The sequence below is a fragment of the Lepisosteus platostomus genome, chromosome 11 (assembly GCF_059453375.1).
Source record: "Lepisosteus platostomus isolate fLepPlt1 chromosome 11, fLepPlt1.hap1, whole genome shotgun sequence".
Classification (NCBI taxonomy): Eukaryota; Metazoa; Chordata; class Actinopteri; order Semionotiformes; family Lepisosteidae; genus Lepisosteus; species Lepisosteus platostomus.
Genome location: NC_142621.1, coordinates 4,427,705 through 4,448,258, shown reverse-complemented (window position 1 = coordinate 4,448,258; position 20,554 = coordinate 4,427,705). Strand labels below are relative to the sequence as shown.

General features: G+C 44.7%; 3 protein-coding genes across 6 annotated transcripts in view; 2 read left to right on the top strand and 1 right to left on the bottom strand.

Moving 5' to 3' along the window:
- Positions 1 to 561: 561 nt before the first annotated feature.
- lrriq3 (leucine-rich repeats and IQ motif containing 3) lies at positions 562 to 8,564 on the bottom strand. Its single transcript, XM_088597990.1, has 9 exons — positions 8,232 to 8,564; positions 7,149 to 7,540; positions 6,518 to 6,841; positions 5,466 to 5,596; positions 4,975 to 5,110; positions 4,432 to 4,509; positions 3,713 to 3,836; positions 2,148 to 2,877; positions 562 to 882 (listed from the first exon to the last, which is right to left on the bottom strand). The coding sequence occupies exons 2-9, from the start codon at positions 7,419 to 7,421 to the stop codon at positions 696 to 698; spliced, it is 1,983 nt and encodes a 660-aa protein (XP_088454116.1). The 5' UTR covers positions 7,422 to 7,540; positions 8,232 to 8,564; the 3' UTR covers positions 562 to 695.
- A 110-nt stretch (positions 8,565 to 8,674) lies between these two features.
- Positions 8,675 to 12,356, top strand: fpgt (fucose-1-phosphate guanylyltransferase). The gene is made up of 4 exons (XM_088598000.1): positions 8,675 to 8,896; positions 9,510 to 9,677; positions 9,790 to 9,882; positions 10,253 to 12,356. Exons 1-4 carry the CDS (start codon positions 8,809 to 8,811, stop codon positions 11,680 to 11,682), a joined length of 1,779 nt encoding a protein of 592 aa, XP_088454126.1. The 5' UTR covers positions 8,675 to 8,808; the 3' UTR covers positions 11,683 to 12,356.
- The window catches only part of tnni3k (TNNI3 interacting kinase), a 26,113-nt gene continuing 17,305 nt past the window's right edge, over positions 11,747 to 20,554 (top strand). For 3 of the 4 annotated variants that reach the window (XM_088597985.1, XM_088597988.1, XM_088597987.1), the window contains exons 1-10: positions 12,502 to 13,512; positions 14,043 to 14,151; positions 14,361 to 14,446; positions 14,914 to 15,011; positions 15,472 to 15,582; positions 16,591 to 16,689; positions 17,886 to 18,024; positions 18,420 to 18,564; positions 18,949 to 19,053; positions 20,189 to 20,283. In XM_088597985.1, the coding sequence (XP_088454111.1) occupies positions 13,473 to 13,512; positions 14,043 to 14,151; positions 14,361 to 14,446; positions 14,914 to 15,011; positions 15,472 to 15,582; positions 16,591 to 16,689; positions 17,886 to 18,024; positions 18,420 to 18,564; positions 18,949 to 19,053; positions 20,189 to 20,283 (1,027 nt within the window). In that variant the 5' untranslated portion in view covers positions 12,502 to 13,472. Of the gene's footprint in view, positions 11,873 to 12,501; positions 13,513 to 14,042; positions 14,152 to 14,360; positions 14,447 to 14,913; positions 15,012 to 15,471; positions 15,583 to 16,590; positions 16,690 to 17,885; positions 18,025 to 18,419; positions 18,565 to 18,948; positions 19,054 to 20,188; positions 20,284 to 20,554 lie in introns of those variants that run through there. The other variant, XM_088597986.1, reaches the window with a different exon arrangement.

Sequence of the window (20,554 nt, the reverse complement as noted above, 5' to 3'; positions counted from 1 at the left end):
TTTAATTTCCATGTTAAGATCAAAACATTACACCGAATTTGATAGATTACCTCAAAAATGCAAATAGTCACTTTTATTTTAATTGAGCAATTATAAGGTATCACAATAGAAAAAGAGATTAATTTATGTCATATTCCTTAAAGAATATTTTACTGAGTTTTGTTGCTGATTAATGCAGTTAGACGAGTTCATTAGGTACTCTAATTGTAGCTTTTATGGTTTAAAAAGCAATACAGTGCACTTAAAGAGCCTGATTCCATGCAGTCAATGAGTGTTTTTTTCTGTTCATTTTTACTGCAACGTACCCTTGCTTGGACTTAAATACCTAACAATATTAGAGTAAGAATCCATTCTAAAAATTTTTCTCAGCTTTGGATGGTCTCAGAAACCAGGATCCTTCCCCTAAAGGCTTTCTGCCATTAAAGGAGTGAGATAAAACTATTTTGACTACGACTCAGCAGTTAAACCTGTGACTGTCATGTAAGTCATTGAATGATGCAGAGCCTGCAAGTACACAGCCTGCAAGCTTTGGTGTACGAGGCAACAAATAAATGCAAAGCATTTAATCAAGCACAGAGTTTAATTTTTGAAGTGACAAGTAAGTGGCAAGGCACAAATTGAATCTGTGTGTTTCGACAGCCTCAGGATCTTGGCTGTAGCAGTCTGTAGCAGTGCTGGGTCACTGAATTGAATTTTTAAGCTTTCGTTTTGAGAAGGCATTGGTCGACTGGGACCGGCTGCATGGCCTGCAGAGCAGCATGGCGCGACTTCAGAGACGCTACTCTGGCTCTGGCCTCAAGCAGGCGGCTGTTCGCCTCCTCAACCACAATCGAGTCCACCGCCACTCGCTCGGCGATGCCTGCTGCCTGGAGGGCTAAATTCCTGAAACAAATGAATAGAAGAAAATCTGTTCAGATGGAGATAGTGAAATAATAACAATATTCTACAGTCTGCTGAGAATAAGTTCTCATTGACCACAATGACATGGACGGTACCTATTTATACAGCTGGGCATTTTTGTCCTGGGGTATTCTGATTGGAATAGCTTAACTCAAACCCTAGATTTGGAGGGGTGGTGCAGTGCTTAGCACAGGGGCCCTGGGTTCGATTCCTGGGGTGCTGTCTGTGTGGAGTTTGCATGTTCTCCCCAAGTTCAAGTGGGTTTCCCCCTGGGTGCTCCGGTGTCCCCCCATGGTCCAAAAACAAGCTAGGAGGCTAATTGGCTTCTGGGAAAACTGGTTCTTGTGTGAGTGCCTGTCTGTGCCTGTGAGTGCCCAGTAAGACGGACTGGCGTCCTGTCCAGGGCGAGCCCTGCCCTGTCCCCATCGTCTACTGGGATAGGGTCCGGCAGCCCAGTGACCTGCACTGGGTAAAGTGATTAGAAAATGGACAAAAATATACCCTGGATTTGGACCCATAGCCTTCCAATTATATTTATTACACACACGATATTTGAGGATATACATGATCTAAATCTAAGTGGTGATAAAATATAGCATAATATATCCTGCAGCCATATCACCCTGCAACTCACAACTGGCAACCCACTGAAGCTCAGCAGGTGTGAGCCTGGTCAGTACCTGGATGGGAGACCTCCTGGGAAAAACTAAGGTTGCTGCTGGAAGAGGCGTTAGTGGGGCCAGCAGGGGGCGCTCACCCTGCGGCTAATGTGGGTCCTAATGCCCCAGTGTAGTGACGGGGACACTATACTGTAAACAGGCGCCGTCCTTCGGATGAGACGTAAAACCGAGGTCCTGACTCTCTGTGGTCATTAAAAATCCCAGGGTGTTTCTCGAAAAGAGTAGGGGTGTACCCCGGCGTCCTGACCAAATTTCCCATCGGCCCTTACCAATCATGGCCTCCTAATAATCCCCATCTATAAATTGGCTTAATTACTCTGCTCTCCTCCCCACTGATAGCTGGTGTGTGGGGAGCGTTCTGGCGCACTATGGCTGCCGTCGCATCATCCAGGTGGGGCTGCACACTGGTGGTGGTGGAGGGGAGTCCCCATTACCTGTAAAGCGCTTTGAGTGGAGTGTCCAGAAAAGCGCTATATAAGTGTAAGCAATTAATATTGAAAACAATGATTGTACTAAATAAAAGGCCACTGTATGAAGCATGGTGACGATCCTTCGCTCGAGGCCTACCTCTGCTCCCTACACCCCTTGATCAGCTCCTTTTGCTTCGCCGCGTGATCCCTGCCGTCCTGCACCAGGCCCGCCTTCTCCTGCTCCGCGGCGCGCCGCCGCTCCCGCGAGCCGTGCCTCAGCAGGGCTTGGGAAAGCGACAGGTGCTGGGAACTGAAATCCCTGACGGCCGCGAGCTCGGCGGCCTGCCGTGACTTCTCCTCCAGGGCGCGGGCGCGCCGGTGTCGCGCCCGCCGGACGGACTCTGCCCGGCTCGTCTCCTGCTGCAGCCGGGACCGCTGCCGCTCCAGGCGATCTGTCTGCCGCCGCCGCTGGGCCCGGGTCCTCCTGTCCTCGGCGAACCCCTCCACGTGGCGCTGCCCCTCCGCTCGGTCGGCACGGACACGCGCCACCCAGTCGGCCTTGCGGGACAGAGCTTCGGCTCTCTGCCTCTCCCTGTAAGCCTTTTCAACCACTTGCAAAGGAGCGAGGCTGATGGATCCATATGACTTCGCAATCAGCCTCTGCTCTGCGCTGACTACTGGAAGGTATCGGATTTGAGGCTTCCTGGCGTTCTGGCTTGCTGCATGGAACTGGTCAATGGCTCGTCTGACGTCCTTTCCGTTCTCTTGTCGGCACAGCAGCAGGTCGCTCACTGGGTCAGAGCAGTGGAACAAAGCCTTGAGTCCAAACAGTCTAAAGCGGACTTCATCAAGGCCTTCTGCTGTGGTTTCCTTTGACCGACACACTCCTGTTGAAGAAGAAACAGAGGAAACGTGTAAAACGTGGCTCCGTACAATTTCTTAGAGAACTGAAGGGACTGCCATGGTCAACAGTTAGCACCACCAACATGTTGTTCACTTGTGGTAAACAAATATATTAGGGAGTATGATGAGTTACAGGGATTGCCAGATCTCTATTATATTATTCTTGCTTTTTGTGAAACAATGCAACGATTTTATTCCTAGTGAAACAACAAATTAAAGCAGACATATTCCTTAAATGATAAAATGGGGCTGAATTAACAGAACTCCGACAAACATTAAATCGAGGGAATGCAAAAAAAAAATCCAATATAATCTCATTGCATTACAGCGCATCAAAATATGCTTTGGAGATTCAGTAATCAGTATCACTCTTAATTAGCAAATGCCCTTGTGTGATTTATGCTAGGCAAGCTGAATCCCAGCTGTTTTGTTACTTGACATGCACGCAGCAGGCTAATCACATGCGGGAGTGCAGGGCTGCATTTATAACATGTTGTGGGTTTGCTTCACAAGTCTTCTCATTGTGAAACTGCACTCTTCTGTGGTAAGTAAAAAACTGTATATTATATGAATGGACAGATTAATGCTGAATAGAAAATAAAATCTGAAAGCCTGGTAAACAATTCTATTTAACCATGTACAGTATCGTCTGGCATCCACAGCTTCATTCTCTTTGTCTGAGGACGTCCAAACTCTGTGTCTGAAAAGTCTTACAGCACCACCTGCAGGATGACAGAGGTAATACTGCCACAAAATCAAATCTGTTCACATCAACACACAAACCTAACAAAAAAAATGGTTAATTGTATAACTGTATACCGTTCATCTGTCCCGTGTTCTTTTTTCTGGTGGCATTTGAAATTTTGCTCTGGTAAGGAGTGTTACAGAGAGGCCTGGAGTGTGCTTTCTTTCCTTGGTCTATGGACAGCTGACTTGTAACCTCCTGCAAAATGTAATGAGATACACATGGCGGAGCACAAGGAAAAACACAGAGATTATGCATTTATAAATACAGATAACAAGCCGTTTGGTATTTTACACTGCACATGAACATGGCCTGCTCTTTCACACAGGTATGCTCAATTCTAGTATAAAACAAAAAACATTACAAACAAGAGGAGGTTATTTGGCCATGTAAAAAGATATGCTAAAACACTGAAAATATTAAAACATTAAAGTTTGCACCATAACATGGAGTCAAATAAGGACCTGAGATTTAATAAGCAACATTTTAATGTTTCCTCATTCTCTAGGGTAATACTTAGAGTGGTGCCTTTAAATACTATAAAGGAATACTATTAAAGCAGGAACAAAACTGCTTCATATTTCTGTCAATGATCATGTCCCAGTAGTTCTCCATCCTAGGGTTAATTTCTGCTGCTCAAGCCAAGCTGCAGTACTTTTGCAGCCAGAGCACCAGACCTGCAGGTCCACAGTGCAAACACTTGGCAGAGGCTGTATGAGGAGAGCCTGTCATTTTTGTGCAAATTACTGAAATGAATAAGGTCAGCAGGCCTTATTTAAGAGGAAAATTTTACCTGTAGCGCTTCAGATTGCATCAGCTTGGTCAGGTCCACGGTAACCTGCAGAATTTTCATGTCATTGTGTTCTGATTTCTGAAACAAGCAGGAGTTCCTTAGAATTAACAGCACTTATGAAATCACCACCTGCTCCCACAGCACTTTGCAAATGCTTCAGATGAAGAGGGTGGAATATGTATCAGTGGAATATCAGTCAACTGGAATTTAAACTATTTAACTTGTCTTGCCTTAATTAAATAATAAACGTAATTACATTTTAAAGAGGCTTGCTTAAATTGTAGTGATATGTAACTGATCAGTGAAAAGTCTAAAATACTGCAAAGGCATGGAGATGAAGCAAAAACAATTGTGATGTGCAATTGTTCATTACCGTTTTATGTTTACTACTCACACAGAATGCTTTGGATTGACAATAAAGAGCAAAATGGTACATGAATATAATATTTAACACATTAATTTATATGTCCACTTATAGGAAGCTATGGTTTAGTTTATGAGGAGGCAAAGAAGTGATAGTGTTGGTACTTTGTGGGACATCACCTGATATTTCATGACCAGGTTTGTGCTCTTCGTAGTGTCACTGTGACCCCCTGACCTTTGCCCTTTGGTCACTGAGAGGCGGATGTGACTAACATTGTCTTTTGTCCCTCTGGGGATCTGTGGCTTTTTCAAGAAGCTGGAGAAAAAGAGCAAACAATGAAAATAAAAGAGAGTTCTGCTCCCTGAGGGACATAAACAGACACATGACCCTTGATGATTCCATTCAGAATCTAGTCTTTCAAAGAATATTCTAAAGGCATATCGACTACATTAATGGTATGAGAAATACTGTAGTAAAGTGCCATTTGTATTGAAATAGTTAGAATGTCCTTTCAGTTTCATCCAAAACGTATTGGATTATAGACCTAAAGTTTTGTATAGATTCATTTGTATTTTTTACTGTACACGGTAAAAACATTTCTATGTATTAACATGTATGTGAACGATATTGTCAATGAATTTGCATACAAAATTAAACATAAAATATTTACCCCAATTGCTTTCTGGTTAGATAACCCCGAATGCAGCGCTGAATAATTGTCATAGGTGAGTAACAGGCCAGAATTGTGTTTATCTTTGATATAATGTCTTTCACTGTTTTCATGGCAGCTTCAAATGATTCCTGCATTGAACACAAAAATGGGAGTTTAAAACGAATAAACATTTGCAGTTCTGAACTACTAAAACTAAATGTATGCAATGTAAATACTAATACTAAATGTACGCAACTGTACACAGGTTTAGGCAGCTAGAGGAGTAAGTATCTAAGGACTGCAATAGGAAGTCTCTGCCAAAAAAAGGTGCAGACCATGCATGAGAACTGCAATAGTGAATTGCAAAAGTTACAACTTGGAATTGTCCTGAATTCTCCGATTTCTGTGCTGACTAGAAGAACTCTTCATCGGCACATAACCCTTTTCCAACAGTATGTGAATTGCACTGGTTCCCAGTGACATATAGAGTGACTTTTAAGATTCGCCTGCTCATGTACTGCATAAGGCACTGCATGTTCCAGATAACCTCTATGTTATCAAAAACAAACATTTGCATGAGCACAGCCCAGCTCTTAATCTGGCATCTGCTAACTGGCCTGCTTGCTCAGCCAAAGGCCAAGATCTACACAATGGGTGACAGATCCAGCTCGTGAGCAGCCCCGCGTCTTTGACACTCAGCATCCAACTCCATTAGAGATTTTCCTCTGCTGACACCTTCAAAGCTCACTTCAAAGACCTGTCTCTTGGTTCGACACATTCGGTCTGATGTGCTTTTCTCTCCACATATCTTTTTACAGATGTCGTCGACATAATATCATCCCTAAAGGATTTCGCCTTAAATTTAATACCTTTTCTTTTGACTCTGATACTACCCAGAGTAACACTCAGAGACTTCTAAAACAATTTTCTCTCTTTCTTCTTTTTTTCAGCATGGAATAAACCTATTACTTGTTCTTTTTGCTTGTGTTGTGTATTGGGCGTCTGGTACTGCACAGTGTTCTGCGTTTGAGGTTTTGTGCAAAAAGTAAAAAACACTCCGTCAAACCAACCAACTTAGCTTTCCGACACAGATCCACAAAAAGACGTGGATTCTTGGCTTTGAATTTAGCCGGAAGAGCCCAGCCTTCGATTATCTCCTCATCTGAAATGACAAAATTATCCAAAGCCTTTAGGGACCATATGCTATTGACAACATAGTGTCTGTAACTTCCTCCTAGGCTAAATGGAGTATCAAACAAGGTTAACGCAGTGAGATTTGAGCAGGATGACAATCCTTCAATGTCTTTTTTATTTCCGATACTGTTGTCATGCAGATTGAGGATCTGTAAATTCTTCATGCCCTCCCAAAAGGTGCTTCCTGGGAGCTGTGTTATCTGGAAAAGCAAAAAAGAGACAAAACAGTTTGATTTATCACAAAGAGCAGTTTGTTCTTGCCATGTTTAATTATTAACGTTATCGTGAGTCACAAATCCACACCTGTACACTTGAATGAAGACCTGCCGAGTTTAGCCAGATTTCTTTTCCTGTCATTATCTCTGCAGGAGTTAAGATTAATTAAAGGAACTTGATCTGTAGGTGCTTTTAGATGATAGGAGAAATCGTTACTGTGTATTGTTCCGAAATAACGTTAATCAAAAAGACAGAAAACTTTAGAGAGAAAAAAATAATTAACGCTATTACCTGGTTCCCATGAAGATCTAGTAGAACTAAGCTGGTGCAATGAATGAGTGCATCGATATTGGTGATGTAGTTGTTGGACACGATGCATATTTTCAGGGACGTGCAGCAGTCCAGGGAATTCAGGTCCTTGAGCCTTAAGCCTCCTAAATTCACCATGGCGACGTCCGGGAGCTCCGCGGCCGCCTGCTCCCGGTGCACCGCCAGCCCGTAGCGCAGTATCAGAGCCCCGGCGCAGCTGGCCAGGAACTCGCTGGCGCCGGGCTCACGCGTCATCGCGCCTCCGGGATCCGGGGTCGTGGCGCTCCTACTGCCCGCGGAGAACCACGGGTCGTGGGGCTCCTGCGCCGTGAAGCCCTCGTCAGGCTATTGCCTCGCCGCAGTAAAGTCAGCTACTGTTTCATTACCACCAACAACAACAACAATAAAGGGAACAAGTTAAGGTTTATTCCATGCTAAAAAGAGAAGAAAAGAAACACAACGTTTCGGGTGACACCCGAAGAAGGCTGCACAGCCGAAACGTTGTGTTTCTTTTCTTTCCTTTTCAGCATGTTAATAAGCATTGTTCCTATATTATTATTATTATTATTATTATTATTATTAATTGAATGAATTACAGCACGATGTGAAATAGTGTGTAACGAATTTGAATGATTTTATGTGCCAGTAAATGTTACTTCAGTTGTCCAGACATTACGTTTCTGTACTTCTTACACAGCCCTGTTTTCTGCATTTTAGCATCAGTAACCACTAAAGCGTTGACTTTCAGTGGTACTTTCTTGTAATGGGTAATTCAAAAGAAAAATAGACATAAATAGAAATAGGCATGAATAGAGTATATGATGTGACCTTAACTGAATCAGGCAATAGCAAGACTTTTTTTTCTGTCTGCAAATGAGTCGTAAAAACATGCTCACTGCAAAATTAGGAAACTTACATTAAAAACCTTAAAGGCAGGGAAATAAAAACAACAAATACTTAAATATTTAAAAAAGAATTTAAAAAAGTACAGAAACGTTTGTGAAATCGTTTTGCAAGCAGTGTCTATAAATAATAACTACTATAGGTACTAACAGGTTGTATTACCTTCACGTAGCTTTTTGGACCGGAATGTTTCTTCTCTTGTTACTATGACGACAAGGATTCAACTACGGAAAGCGGTAGGTTTCTAACGTATGTCAACTACGTATAATTAAAAAATAAACTTTTTAAGACAAAATCTTAATCAACTAAGAACTACATTTTCTTTTTTGTGTGTGTGCATCGGATTATACAGTGCGGAATTTAACACGCCTGATCTGTTCATTTTAATTTTCCCCAATTAAACATGGAGTCTCCCCCTACTCGGCGCATCTAAAAGTATATTAATTGTAACTGAAAGTCATACAACAATACAAAGATCGGAGTCGATTGAAGAATTCGCTGAGAAATATTTATATGCATCTTTAGCCTTTGCAGTGAATGATATATAGAACGCTAAATTGGAAATCTGTTAATAATCTGTTCCCTTTTTAAAGATGGAGGATTTGGAATTTTACCAACTTCCTTGTTTTGGTTTTCCCAGACTGACATGGGTGCACAGTAAAATCAAAAACAGGGAAGATAAACCGGTTGTGCGAATTCCAGGGTGTTCAAATCAGATTCAGTGCTGAGTTTGTTTTTAATGATTTTAGAGGGCATGAATGACCACTGGAACACGTCGTTGCAGGGAGCCACCAGACAGAAACTGGACGCCTTTGCTAAATTAAGAGGTACGTTACCTGCAGGTAGTTTTATTTCAAGACGTTGTTAAACGTGTAAGAGTTTCACTTCGTCTCGTTGGTTCACAGCAGCAGCGGCTAAAGTCTTTCGGGGAGTTCAGGTAACATCATTAAATCTTTGTAGTTTATTTTGCTGGCGCCCTGAAGTGATTGAATGCTACAGGAATGGTATGGTAATCTACGCTGTTTATGAACACAGTTGTAGACATATTTTACAAAATTTAAAGGCTTTCTAGATTAGATTGCCTGCTTACGTATGTAAATTGAATCTGATATTGCGGATGAGAAAATACACAGGTTAATTGAACGAATGTGAGAGGGAGGGAAGACGTGTCATAAACACATATTATCAGTCTTATCATCGAATGCAATTGTTACACATTTCTGGGAAGGGAGAAAGCTTCCTGTTTTCGACATAACACACGTTGCCATAAATATAAAATGATGTTTTTTTTTTTTGGTTTGGTATGCTGAATCATACCCACTGCGCCCATCCTAAACATAATTCAAATGTTTAGTTTCTTCATGTGACCAGTTCTCGAGAGTGAGTGAGTGAGAGAGACGCCCGGTGTGAATGAATTCCGTTTTCACTTTTAACCTGCAGGCAGGTCGGTGCGACCGGGGCAGTTTTGGGATGTCGTCATCATCACAGCGGCCGACGACCGTCAGAGGGCTGCGTACGAGCTGCAGGTGGCTGAAAAACTCCAGAGAAAGGAACTCCCTCTTGGGCTGCCGTACCACGTGTTCGCAGATCCACCTGGACCTAAAATAGGTCAGTCTGGCTAACTTGCTTGCTTCGCCTCCAGTCGTTGACAGTCTGGCACACCAGTCTAAACACGCCATGGTATTAAAGAGCAAATACACTCTCCCCCTCCTCTTTCCAGGCAATGGGGGATCAACGTTATATTCCCTCCAGCAAATCCAAAATAAATATGGGGACAAGGTCCGTGGATTCAGAGTCATTCTTATCCATGCAGGTAATCAACAAGTGTTGTCCTTCATTTTCTTGTCAATTATGATCAATGCAAAAACTGTGTAATGACCGGTTCTTAATGCATCAGTGGTGCTGTATGTGTTCCCATTTTAATGGTCTGTAAATCCTGGACTTGATGTATATATGAACAACTAAGCACAGTTGTTTCTGTTAGAATGTGTATTTGCTTCAATACGGTGGTTTGAAGATGAAATAGATACTGCATTCATGGCATGTGGAGAAACTAGTCCTTACCTATGAACTCACAAAAAGTCCAAGTAGACGTTCACCTTGTGTAAAAATCCAACCGTGCGAACAGTAGTTGAATATAAATGAGGCTCGGTTTGGACAATGGCGGTTTCGTCTCCTGACAGGAGGATACAGCCAGCGCCTGCCCAGTGCGAGCGCCCTTGGAAAGATCTTCACTGCCCTCCCGCTTGGAGAGCCCCTCTACCAGATGCTGGAGCTCAAGCTGGCCATGTACATCGACTTCCCCTCACGCATGCAGCCGGGGGTGCTGGTGACCTGCGCCGACGACATCGAGCTCTACAGCGTAAAGGGGGGCGGGGCGGTGGCGTTCGACAGGCCCGGTTTCACCGCCTTGGCCCACCCCTCGACCCTGTCCACGGGGACCGCGCACGGCGTGTTTGTGTTGGAGCCGGCGGAGGGGTCGGAGTCCGGCGACCTGGAGTACAGGTCCTGCCGCCGCTTCCTGCACAAGCCGAGCGTCCAGGAGATGCACAGCAGCGGGGCCGTGTGCTCCAGGGCGGCCGGCGGCACGGGCGCGGGGGGTCAGTGGGCCGGGCGCCCCGAATTCGTTTACACCGACAGCACGTATTACGTGGACCCTGACACTGCCGGCCGTTTGCTCGGTTTGCTCGCAGAAATAGGGCCCCTAGGTTGTGAAATAGACGCGTATGGGGACTTCCTACAGGCACTGGGCTCGGGGGCGACATCGGCGTACACAACAAACACGACTAATGTGACGAAGGAAGAACGAAACCTTGTTGAGGTCAGAGGGAAGATATTCGACCTTCTTGAGGGAACTCCACTTAACGTGATACTGCTGAATAACTCCAAATTCTACCATATCGGCACCACCCAGGAGTACCTGTTTCATCTGACAGGAGACCCAAACCTCAGGGCAGAACTTGGGCTCCTCTCTGATGCTTTTAGCGTCTGTCCCGCTGACGCGTCGAAGAATCCCGCAGTCTGTATTATTCACAGTGTTCTGCACCCGGCCTGTACTGTGGGTTTGGGGTCAGTGATTGAATACTCAAGACTTGGTCCTAATGTGACTGTCGGTGGAAACACTGTCATCAGCAGCTGTTGGATAGAAGGTGACTTCAACGTCCCATCTGATGCCTTTATTCATTCATTGAGCCTGAGCGTGAACAGAGCCACTTTCTTTGTCACCATTGCGTTTGCAGTAGGAGACAACCTGAAACAGAGTGTACCATCGGTGTCGGCCATTGGCCAGTTGCAGTTCTATGGAAGAAGTTTGCTGGAGTGCCTGGGCCTTTGGGGTCTTTCAGTTCAGGATCTGCAGTTCTCAGGCGATACTTCCTGCCTGAGTTTATGGACCGCAAAAATTTTTCCACTCTGCTGCGACCTTAAAAGCTCATTTAAATTGTCGCTGAATATGATTACATCTTTGCAGGGTAGGTCCAGCTTCACTTTTCCCGAGGATGTTAAGTTATTTTCCTTGCAGGAAGCCCTGCAGTGTAAGGATTTGGAAGAAATGCTCAAATTCAGGAAGGAACTACACAGAGACATTAGTGAGGAGAAACTGAAGCAAAGCTGATCATTACTGTGTACATAATGAGATTGCAAGTTTGCAAACTCCAACTTTGCTCACCTACATATACCTGGAGCGTATCACTTCACATCTGTCTCTCCAACCTCTCTTTCTCTTTTCAGCTTATCCTATCATAAAAGGGGGGTCTGATTGTCCCACCCTCATAGACAACTTGTCATCTCTCTCTCTCATTCAGGTGAGACACATCTACTGTATAAAGCACATTATGCCTTCATTCTGCTCCACCTTAAATCAGAATCGAGTTGTGGAACTTTCTTTTGTGACATGAACGTTTCACAATACAACGGTGCACATTCTTGTATTGGAAAATAAACAGATTCAGAGAGCTATGCTATCGATTCTACAATTTTATAGATTTCTGAAGGCAGCTACAGACCTGCACACCAGGAAATATTAAAAACTGTGCTGTATTACGAAAAGGAAATCAATACTCTACCATATGTTTTGCAGATGTATTACAAAAAAGGGGATTATAGATTTTAAAGACAAGGTGGTTTTTATCCTAGTATCCTAAGCTTCTAAGGGTTTGAGTAAGGAAAGATGAGTGATAAAATGTCCATCTCTTAATAATTTTGAGTCATTATGGTTTGTAGATAGTTTCTGTATATTGATTTGAAAACTATGCAAGCAAGTTATTAAATAAAACAATTTTTTTACCACCACTGAATCACGTGTCCATTGCTCTTGCAGTTAAACTCCCCTTTGGTCCGACACTGAAATTGTAAGCAATGAAAGTTTACTACACAAGGCCTGTAACTGTATCTCACTGTTCTTTCTTCCTAATGCCAGCTCGCTTTGTATGTCAGATATTTTTAAACTGGAAAAAGAAATGGAATGGCATTTGTGCTTTCTCATAACCTCTGGTCTGCAGAGAGGCAGGTGGTGGGGGTGAACAGACTTTACTGATGCTATCTGGGAGTACCCCGTTAGTGAAGAACATTTATAAACCCCTCAAGTTTTGATTAGGTGATGGTAATGTTCTCATGGAGGGCATTAGAAAGACTGCTATAGTGCGTCAGCAGAATGCGTTAATCAGAAATTACTGGATGTGCTGTCCCTTTAAATCACATGTTAGAGAGCCCCTCTATTGTTAAATATTCTTTGCCTGCTTCTGTGAACATTAGGAAATCTGCCAAAAAGTGCCTCATTCTGTTTTCAAGAACTACAGATTCTCATACACACCAGACCTGGGGTTGGGAAATATTTTGGAGATGCATCTCCTTGCACCTATGGCTTTTCAATCTTTCATTCCAGATCACCTAGTTGATTTAATTATTGCTTCAGATAGACTATTTTGCCACTTTTCTTCAAGTCTGGGGGTCACACAGATAAAAAGAGACTTTTTACACTGGATTTTGGCCTCCAGAGTTTGAGCTCTGCACACCAGATCTACTTATGCTCATGCATCCACACCTTTATTTTTTTCACAATTAGATTTAGAAATCAACTAAATGTTCAGACTTATTTGTTATAAAATAGGACTTTAATGCCACAGTATCCATGCTTTAAGTGCGGCACCTTAAGACAACACATATGACAAGTTAGTGAAGAGGAGTCCGTCTACAGTGTTGAAAAAGCATTGGAAGGTACAGTAGCCTGTGTGTTATTGTAGCTCAGAACATGGTCAGATCAGTTGTCATTGTTGTCAGACTTTCTATTTGGAGACCAGTTATTTTTAGCGGCTGTGTTCCCAAGTTTATCAGCAGCACTGCCATTGTGCTTGAGTGAAGAATTATATTACTGCCCTAAACTAAACTAACTAAAGGAAAATCTCTATGGGGAACTATAAATCGAGACCGACGCAGACTTGTACAGGTAACAGCGCTTGTTCTGTTTTGGTATTTTTAAACAGATAAAAAGTTTTGCGGAGCGGGACTTTGGACACAAATAGAAAACGAACAAGAGAAAGATATGCGTCGACTTTGTCTTGTGGAACGGCATGACGTCTCTGTTCTTAGATTGTTGTGTGACAACGTGTTCTGTCACCATTGTGTCTTTGGGCAGCCCAGTTTGTTTTGGCAGCTCGCAGGTGTTGTTTTTCAGCCTTGTCTTGGGGGTTTCTTCATCGTGACAGTTAGCCGAAGCATTCTGACAGACAAAATATCTGAGGCACCGCCAACTTTTTGACCCAGTCTTTAACTCATGACCCCAGAGGCACTAGAATGTGATCTTATGAACTGTAAATACAGAAGGTCAAAGTCTTGTGTCTTTGTTTTCCATTTTATTAAGTGTGACCTAAAATTATGGAGCTCAACTGTCTTCACTGTTAATTGAATTCGTTAATTTGCTGTAAGATAACATAGCAGCTTAATTACTAGTCCATAATCTTCTGTCTGTTTACAAAGATGAATGGAAGAAGAAGGTTAGCGAGTCCTATTCAGTTATAATAGAAAGACTGGAAGATGACTTGCGCATCAAGGAGAGTGAGCTGATGGAATTAAAGCACGTCTTCAGGTAAGAACGTGGAGATCCGTAAATGCTTTCAGACAGCGCATTTTTCTTTTGAATAAATTGTATTGCATGTGGATTCCTAGCAACATACACTGTACAGAAAGTCAAAATAAGATTATTTTCTTTCTCTACACCACTAGATTTATCGTTCACTCAGATGTGGTCTGCTGTTTGTTTTATTTCTGGATTAATAGTAATTGTGTCTCCCACAGCTCAGATGAAGCCTTTAATAAGGTCAACTTAAATTATCGTACAGAAGGGGGTCTGTCCCTGCTGCATCTCTGCTGCATCTGTGGAGGTGAGTGCGAAACTGGTGATAAAAGCAATTTCATTCCTAATAAGCATTCCAGCCAGTCTGAGAAGTGTTGGTTTAATGCTGAAGCCATCAAAGAACATGCAACAAACACTACATGTAATGCTGGTGTTATATAGTGGTCACAGTATCTTAAATATGTCCCGTGTCTTGTAATATCATTGCTGTGCTTGCACAGGCTTCGGTGTGGAATTGTGCCATCAAAGGTTTTAATGACCTCAGGCTGATGTATTCTATCTTAGCCCTGCATGAAGATGTATATAGAAAACGTAGCTGAGGGAACAGATAAGAATACATTTTCATGCATTCTGTATATTTGTCAATGTGTATTATAAAAGGATGGTTGTGTCATTTTGAGTTGAACACAATGTGTTTCTGTCGAAAACCCCCCAGAGCCGCGCTCCTGCAAAGTGATTGTAAGAAGGACAATGTATCGTAATGCTCTACCGCAGGTAACAAAGCTCATATCCGGACCCTCATGCTGAAGGGCTTGCGCCCGTCCAGGCTGACACGCAACGGCTTCACAGCTCTGCATCTGGCTGCTTACAAGGTTAGTGCAAGGGGCAGGCTAGGTTCCCGCTTTCCAAAGTTGACGCACACCAGCCGGGGGCGGCGCGATCACAATACTGAAGATGCCCAGTCCATCTTCCCCCAAGTACTCGCTGATGTTGTGAAAAGTCACCGTGGGTAAACGCGATACCAGCCATGAAGAAGAATACAGAAGACTCTCTTGATGCACTAGTAGAATTATTTTTATATTGGGTTTTATATTTTCCAGAAGTAATGCGTTTTTTTTATTAGCATGGTGAAAAATAAGTATAACGTGATTTAAACTTTACAAACGTTTAAGGTGTAAGGTGCACATCGGCGTGCGTTTTTCCCCTGAAAGAATCGATTGCTGATGGGGCTGTCACAGGCCAGACGTAGCGGATATGTCTTGAGTGAAGTTACGATAGATCAGTGAGCTGAGCCGTGCGCCCGTCTCTGACGCGGTCGCTCGTACCTCGCAGGCCAACGCGGAGCTGGTGACCGCGCTGCTGCACGGAGGGGCGGATATCCAGCAGGTGGGGTACGGGGCCCTAACCGCCCTGCACATCGCCACTGTCGCCGGCCACCACGAGGTGAGCGCCGCCGAACACTGCCCGGGGCCTGCCGCTGCGGACAATAACAGTTAAAAGTCGATTCAAATCCAACCGCGCCTTTTACAGAACGCACCCAGCAGTGGTCTTAGTGGTGAAAGAGGGTCTTTGAGCCATTGAAGCCAGCAGCCATATCACCCTGCAACTCACAACTGGCAACTCACTGAAGCTCAGCAGGTGTGAGCCTGGTCAGTACCTGGATGGAGACCTCCTGGGAAAAAAACTAAGGTTGCTACTGGAAGAGATGTTAGTGGGGCCAGCAGGGGGCGCTCACCCTGCGGTCCATGTGGGTCCTAATGCCCCAGTATAGTGACGGGGACACTATACTGTAAACAGGCGCCGTCCTTCAGATGAGACGTAAAACCGAGGTCCTGACTCGCTGTGGTCATTAAAAATCCCAGCTTCTAGAAAAGAGTAGGGGCCAAATTTCCCATTGGCCCTTACCCATCATGGCCTCCTAATAATCCCCATCTATGTGTGGTGAGGGTTCTGGCGCACTATGGCTGCCGTCGCATCATCCAGGTGGGGCTGCACACTGGTGGTGGTTTAGGGGAGTCCCCATTACCTGTAAAGGGCTTTGAGTGGAGTGTCCAGAAAAGCGCTATATAAGTGCAAGCAATTATTATTATTATTATTGATTTTAACGAGGCAAGAGGAGGATGCCTCTTTTGTGTAGCAGACTCCAGTTTATGATTAATTAATATGTGTGATGACTGGAAGGCAAAATCTGTAGAGCTGTTAAAGGGAAAAAAAAGAACTGGATTAAAGAATCGTAGTTTTGCCACAGAAACCATAGTATATGTGCATATGTATGTAAAAAAAAAAGTGTTAGTGACGTCCTAACTCCCAGGCTAAAGTAACAATCTCCTTAGAAAAGTGTGCACGAAAGACAAAACTTGACCCTTGCCACTTCTGTCCTGTATAATTTCATTCAATCGAGCGGCGGCTCTGTTAAGTTGCGTTGCGCCCTCCTGTCCTGTTGCTTTGCAGGCTGTGGATATCCTCCTCCAGCACGGAGCGTATGTTAACGTGCAGGACGCTGTTTTCTTCACTCCTCTGCATATCGCCGCTTACTACGGCCATGAGCAGGTAACCGTCCCCAACAAGAACAGCCCGCGGCCTTTCTACAGCTGAATGCGTCGACTAGATGAGATTCATCAGTTTTTTTTTTAATCTATAGATGCTTCGAGTTGCCTTTTCGTTATTTACACTTTGTAAATTACTGATGCATTCTATCCATACAATGCCTTTCATTTATACACATCAACACGATTAAATATACAAAGACGAGCTGTTTTGGATGAATGTGTTGCGTGTGATCGGTCTCGACAACACGCCACACTGTACCATCGGAGGAATCCGGGTACACAATTTCCCAGCTTCCTGATTCATAGAATTGAAGAGCCTTTGTTAGCAAATGTTGGACCTCTTACCCTACCGTAGTAGCAAGCAGGTGGGATTATGTTATGTGCTTGTAAAGAAAGCGACGTGTTTCACGCTAAAGTGAGAATCTGCATTTCTTTCCCCTCAAACACTGGGCTAGCAGGAAAAGTGAAGAGCTTTGAGCTGAGGCGTCCTGTGCATTTTAATTCACAACGCGTGTTGTTATGGGTGGGCAGGAACTTTAAATCTGCTTCCCAAATGACCTTAGGGGTATCTGTGTCAGTCGTTGTTTTTAGAAAGAGAGGTACGAGGCTCAGTGACCACAACCTGGCCATAGAAACTGGGCGACACAGGCAGACCTGGCTGCCCAGAGAGGACAGGCTGTGCTCCCACTGCCAGCGGGGAGAAATAGAGACAGAGGTGCACTTCCTACTGCACTGGGACAGATACTCTGGGATTAGAGAAACATTCTTCCCGAAATTCAGAAATCTAATCCCAGAGTTCCCACACCTGCCAAAACCACAACAGGTCCCAATCCTACTGGGAGAGGGAGGAGGGAACTCAGTTGATCTGGCAGCCCAGTATGTGATCTCCTGTCCCAGCCTGAGGAACAGTGAGTCTGTCTCCCAATAATGCTCCAGCCGCCTACAGTATATGTCAATATTTTATACTGTGTCTTTGTTGTAAATGTCTGTAACATGTCTGTAGATTTTATTTTACTTCTATTTTTTTTTTGTTTTGTTCCATGTTAATTTTATTATTTTTATTTGCTTTGGCAACACTGATTGTACCCATCGGTCATGCTAATAAAGCACCTTGAATTTGAATTGAATTGAGTTAATTAGACCACAGTATAGAGGGAGTTTGCGTCGACGGTGAACTGTTCTCCCACCCCGCCCCAGGTGACACGCCTGCTGCTCAAGTTCGGGGCTGACGTGAACGCGAGTGGGGAGGTGGGCGACAGGCCTCTGCACCTGGCGGCAGCCAAGGGCTTCCTCGGCATCGTCAAGCTCCTGTTGGACGAGGGCAGCAAGACCGATGGTGAGTCGCTGTGGGACACGACTCTTCGGCGCGTAGCGTGCCTGGCTCTGAATGTTCGCGGGGAGGGTTTTGGAGGGTGTCTCCGGAGTGGAAACTGTGTTTTGACATCTTTACCATGGCCCCAGCACCGCCCTAGTGAATGAAGGCTGTGGGGCTGCGCCACGTCTCAACGTGGCCAGCAGAGGGAGCTGTGACCCTTGACCAAGCCCGTCCGGGTTTTAACTTTGATGCCGACTTTGAAAAGCGCGTTCAAGAATCTGAAGTGGCCGAGTCAGCCTCACGTTAAAACACCCCCCCCCCACGTGTGTGTGTGTTTGCCTTGTGTGTGTCTTCTCCTAAGTGCTAACACGAGGGATACTAATCGATGAGACTGGGGGTTCCCTGCCTTCCTGTAGTCAACGCCCAGGACAACGAGGACCACGTGCCCCTGCACTTCTGCGCGCGGTTCGGCCATCACGAGGTGCTGCGGTATCTGCTCCAGGGCAGCTCCGCGGTCCAGCCCCACTCCGTTAACATCTACGGCGACTCTCCGTTGCACCTGTGAGCAGCCTGGCCTCCGATATGACCGCTGTCTGCGGCAGCAAGACTTCTTGCATGCATGTATTTTTTTTTAAAAAATACACATTTTCTTAAATGTAGATATTTGCACGTCAGATCACTGGCAGCCGGTACTTCCTTGAAGATGTTCATTTTTTGTTTTAACCTGAGAACTTGCCTAACTGTCAGGGTGTGGATTTGTTTTGATGATGTCGATTTGAAATAATGTATCTGCAAATTGTAGAGTCCTGCTGTGACTCATTAGATTCAATGGATTGCTAAACAGAAAAGCTTTAGTAGAGGGAAAGGCACAGCATGGGGGAGGAATTCCGTGATGTTTTGCATCATTATTTTTGGCGGTCTTCTCACTAAACCCATTCCTGGCAGGGCCTGCTACAATGGGAAGCTCGATGCAGTGAAGGAGCTTGTTCAGCTGTCTGGGACGGAGAGCCTGACCAAGGAGAACATCTTCAGTGAGACGGCTTTTCACAGGTACAGCCCGGTCCATTCCCCTTGGCCTTCAGCTCAGCAGTATTCAGCCTCCGCTGCCCTGGCACATGTGACACATGCAGGCAGGTCAATTGAAAGACATTCTCTCAACAGGCCTCCCCAATTTCCCCCTCGTCTCTTCCTGGCCGATCCCACTGTCCAGTGAGGTGATTCGTTTCATGTTCGCACTCCAGCCCTCAGTCACTCTTTTCTTTTTAGGCGCAGCCACAGCCAGGTGACGCCTCTTAGCTCCTGGACCCTGGAATCAATTCCAAACTGGGGCGCCCTGCTGTTGTGGGGTTTGCCTGTTCCCCCCAATATTCCTGTGCGCACTCGCCGGGCACTCTGATCTCCTCCCACCAGGGGAAAGTAAACTGGCACCTCCAGAGTGTCCTTGTGTGTGTGCTGTGCAGTGAACTGGCCTCCTATCCAGTGCAGTCTGGCCTTGTGCTCCACACTTCCAGGACGGAATCCGGTTTGTCCCGGAGGACGACTGGGAATAAGCAGCTTGCCGATAATGGATGGAGAGATGGACAATAAGATGGCATGTTCACAGTTCTGTCCTTTCATTAACTGCTGCTGGGAAAAGCCTTCCTGAACGTCTTGGGAAGCACAGATAATGGCTGTATCTTTGTTTTTCTGTTTTGCGTGTTTTATTTCCATAAACTCAGCATTAGATGTAGTTCATTTGCTGAGTGCTCAGTGAGAAGCAATTCTGAGCGTGAAATGTTCCCAAGAGAGGCATCCTGTAAATGTAGCGTAAGATGCAATTGCTGCAGGAGAACCCACCTGTGATTTTCTTCTTTCACGTTTGTGACCCAGGATTTTAGGTAATGCACACAAAAAAAAGCATGGATTTTACTCCAACATAGTAAAGATCAGCTTTCTCACCACAATAGGAGTAGGGCTGTGGCCTGGGCACGAAGCCAGCCCATCACAGGGCACACGAGGAGAACGAGGAGAACACGCAAACTCCTCGCAGAAAGAGACAGGAGCTGCGTGACAGCAGGCCTCTGTCCCGTGTGCCACTGCAGCCTCCACAGTAAAGACAGTGCATTGTCAAAATGGTGCGTGTTGTTTTCGAAATTGAGAACCAGCGCCTTAGAATTTTGATCCAATTTCTTTTCAATTCTGGCAGCGCCTGCACTTACGGAAAAAACATTGAGATGGTGAAGTTTTTGCTCAGTCAGAATGCCATGAGCATCAATCATCAAGGCAGAGATGGACATACAGGTAAAGTGAAGGACATTCCTTTTGCTGACTTAAAAAAAAGGCAGGAGTGGTGGCACTGTGGCTAAGGATCTGCACCTGTGGCTGGAAGGTTGCTGGTTCAAATCCCGCTGCCGGGGGTGCTGTATAAATGGCTGACCCTGCGCTCTGACCCCAAGCTTCTCTCCCTGTCTGTGTCTCATGGAGAGCAAGTTGGGGTATGTGAAAAGACATTTCCTAATGCAAGAAATTGTATATGGCCAATAAAGTAATCTGATCTTATCTTAAATTGTAT

Coding starts and splice junctions, on each gene's coding strand:
- lrriq3 (XM_088597990.1), bottom strand. CDS start 7,421: ATGACGCGTGAGCCCGGCGCCAGCGAGTTCCTGGCCAGCTGCGCCGGG. Junction 5,111..5,465: donor CTAACCAGAAAGCAATTGGG/GTAAATATTTTA, acceptor CTTTTTCTCCAG/CTTCTTGAAAAAGCCACAGA. Junction 2,878..3,712: donor GAACACGGGACAGATGAACG/GTATACAGTTAT, acceptor CTTCTTCAACAG/GAGTGTGTCGGTCAAAGGAA.
- fpgt (XM_088598000.1), top strand. CDS start 8,809: ATGATTTTAGAGGGCATGAATGACCACTGGAACACGTCGTTGCAGGGA. Junction 9,678..9,789: donor TCCACCTGGACCTAAAATAG/GTCAGTCTGGCT, acceptor TCCTCTTTCCAG/GCAATGGGGGATCAACGTTA. Junction 9,883..10,252: donor AGTCATTCTTATCCATGCAG/GTAATCAACAAG, acceptor GTCTCCTGACAG/GAGGATACAGCCAGCGCCTG.